The sequence below is a fragment of the Brassica napus genome, chromosome C5, assembly GCF_020379485.1.
Source record: "Brassica napus cultivar Da-Ae chromosome C5, Da-Ae, whole genome shotgun sequence".
NCBI lineage: Eukaryota > Viridiplantae > Streptophyta > Magnoliopsida > Brassicales > Brassicaceae > Brassica > Brassica napus.
Window position 1 is genome coordinate 37,103,171 of NC_063448.1, and position 2,808 is coordinate 37,105,978.

At 40.9% G+C, this 2,808-nt stretch overlaps 1 protein-coding gene across 1 annotated transcript; it reads left to right on the top strand.

The window, feature by feature from the left end:
* Positions 1-1,030: 1,030 nt before the first annotated feature.
* LOC125587235 (glutamic acid-rich protein-like) lies at positions 1,031-2,482 on the top strand. The gene has a single exon (XM_048757446.1). It carries the CDS (start codon positions 1,031-1,033, stop codon positions 2,480-2,482), a length of 1,452 nt encoding a protein of 483 aa, XP_048613403.1.
* Positions 2,483-2,808: the final 326 nt, after the last annotated feature.

The window sequence follows — 2,808 nt, forward strand, 5'->3', positions numbered from 1 at the left end:
AAGAGAAGATGATGCATGGTTTGCGGTGAATGGTGTGTCCATCCGCTACTCTATGAGGGAGCATTCCCTCATCTCTGGCTTGGACTGCCATGAGTATCCGAGTGGACATTTGAAGCTCGGGGGTACTAAGTTTGTGGATTATTACTTCGGTAATAAGAAGAAGATCACCATAGAAGATGTGAAGCAGAAGCTGCAATCTATGGGGACGGCATGTAATGATAGATTGAAGATGGCTGTCCTGTTCTTCCTTGGTCGGGTTATTAGAGGAACGACGAAGGATTATGCAGCACTAGACCCGTTCATCTTAAGGATAATGGACGATTTGGATGTTTGCAGAAAATTTCCTTGGGGTCGTCTAACATTTGAGGATGCAATAAAGGAGATTAAGCATGTAATGGAGCTTCTGAACGGTGAAGTGCACCATGCAACCGGCTTTAATGGATTCATAATTCCATTAGAGGTAAAGCATACAATTTAGCATGAAGTAAATTTTTTGTTATTTATAACCGAAAATCTGACACTGTGACACTTCATTTGTGTAGGTTTTGGCTTTTGAGTGTATTCCTAAGCTGGGGAAAAATTTCGAATCTCTTCAGACGGCGCCAGTGGAGATTGTCCTAGGATGTGCAAGAGTCGGTTTACAAAGAGTAGCATGAAGGGTTATCCTTTGGAAGATATATATGCTGCGGTTGGAAAGACAAAGGTATATCTTTATTTCATTTAGTAGAAAATAGCAGAATATTTAAACTGATATTTCTGAATGTTTTATTTTCAGGTTATTAACAGTGTGTTGGTTCCAACGGTGGATGAGGAAACTTTGCTGGCTTGTATCATTGATCCAGAGCCAGAGTATCACTGTGAGGGTAGCACAAGTGATAGGTGGAACTACTAGCTAAATGTGAAGCAGAAGAAGATCTGGTGGAAAGAACTTTATGAGTCAGATGTTGCTACACGAAAGTTTACAAAGACGGAAGACAAAGAAAAGGTGACGATTGTAGAAGGTTCATCTTCTAATTCTGGTTTGGAGTCGATGTTGAAAGGTGGGGAAGAGAGGATTGTGAAGGCCATGGAAGAAGGATTTTCTGGAATTAATTTAACGGTAGTGACAAAGCTGGAGGCTATGAACTGGACGATGGATAAACGTGAGAAGAACCAGCGAGTTTTGAAGAAAAAGGCTAAGAAAATAGAAGACAGGTTGACTTCTATTGAAAGCAAGGGAAATGAGGATGAGGAAAATAGACAGTGGAATGATTTTGATTATGGTAGAGATCATGGGAAGGATAGAGAGATGGCTGAGGCAGAGAAGGATAAAGAGAAGGCTGAGACATGGAAGAAAAACAGTGAGAAGGGTGAGGAAGACGAGGAAAACAGTGGGAAAGATGAGGAAGACGAGGAAAATAGTGAGAAGGGTGAAGAAGAGGAAGAGCAAGAACCTGAAAAAGACAAAGAAAACAGTGACTCTGTTGAGAAAGGCGAAGAAAACGTGGAGGAATCAGATGAAGAAGATTCTCTGTTAAGGCTTCAAGAAAGAGTGAGAGTACAAGCGGAAGAATTTTGGAGGACAATTGATGATGAGTCTGGCGCTGAGAAAGAGGCTGAGAAAGAGGCTGAGGAAGAGGGTGAGAAAGAGGGTGAGAAAGAAGTTCAAGAAGAGAAAGAGGCTGAGAAAGAAGAATCCAAGGGAACTCCTACCTCTACCGGAGTAATAATCATTACACCACATGGTAGAACTAAGGCAGCAGCTGCGAGGAAAGCTATTCAGACTGAGATTGCTGAGCTAGCTGAGAAAGAGGCTGAGGTAGAAGCTATTCAGACAGAGCAAGAAGCTATTCAGACTGAGATTGCTGAGCTAGCTGAGAAAGAGGCTGAGGTAGAAGCTATTCAGACAGAGCAAGAAGCTATTCAGACTGCGATTGTTGAGAAAGAGGCTGAGGTTACTGAGAAAGATGCTGAGGTAGCTGAGAAAGAGGATCAAGATGTGGATGAAGAGGAGGAAAAAGCAGAGGAAAGTGACAAGAATCCTAATGTCGATCAAGATATGGAGGAAGAGGAGGAAAAAGCAGAGGAAAGTGAAGATAATCCTGTGGAGAGTCCCTCTGAGAAACAGACTGAGCTAGCTGAGAAGTCAGTTGAGGTAGAAGTAAAGACTAAGCGCAAGCCTAGGGTCAATGTCATTGCAGTGCCGTATGGCATTCCTAGAGCTGAGAGACTAGCAAAAATGAGAGCTGAAGCTGAAAAAAAGAAAGCTAAAGCTGAGAGACTAGCAAAAATGAGAGCTGAAGCTGAAAAAAAGAAAGTTAAAGCTGATGGTGCACCTAAGAAGAAAGGCAGGCCGAAGAAGACTGATGTTACATTGAAGCCATGTACACCGCTGCCGGAGAAGAGAAAAGGTGAACCATCACGGTGGATGCAGTCTCCTTTCACTGAAGGAAAGACTGATGAGCTAGAAGTGCCAAAGAAGAAGCTTAAAACAAAAACCTAAAATGCTTATGTTATGTATATGTATTATTCAAGTTAGGATGTTATGTTTCTGCCTAAAATGCTTCTCTTGAACTTGTTAGGATGTTATGTTTCTACTTTTGGATGTTATGTTATGTTTCTGGATGTTTTATGTTTTTTAAACAGGTGTGGTAACTCAAAATTACAGGGGAAACTCTGCTCAAAATTTTGAAAAAATACTCCAATTGACAAAATAATTAAAAACTGTTTACATGTAAAATGCAAACCACATGTAAAACGTGCATAGATAAAAAATGCACATGTAAAACGTGCAGCCGTCGTATATTTTGATATTATATTTTGATTACA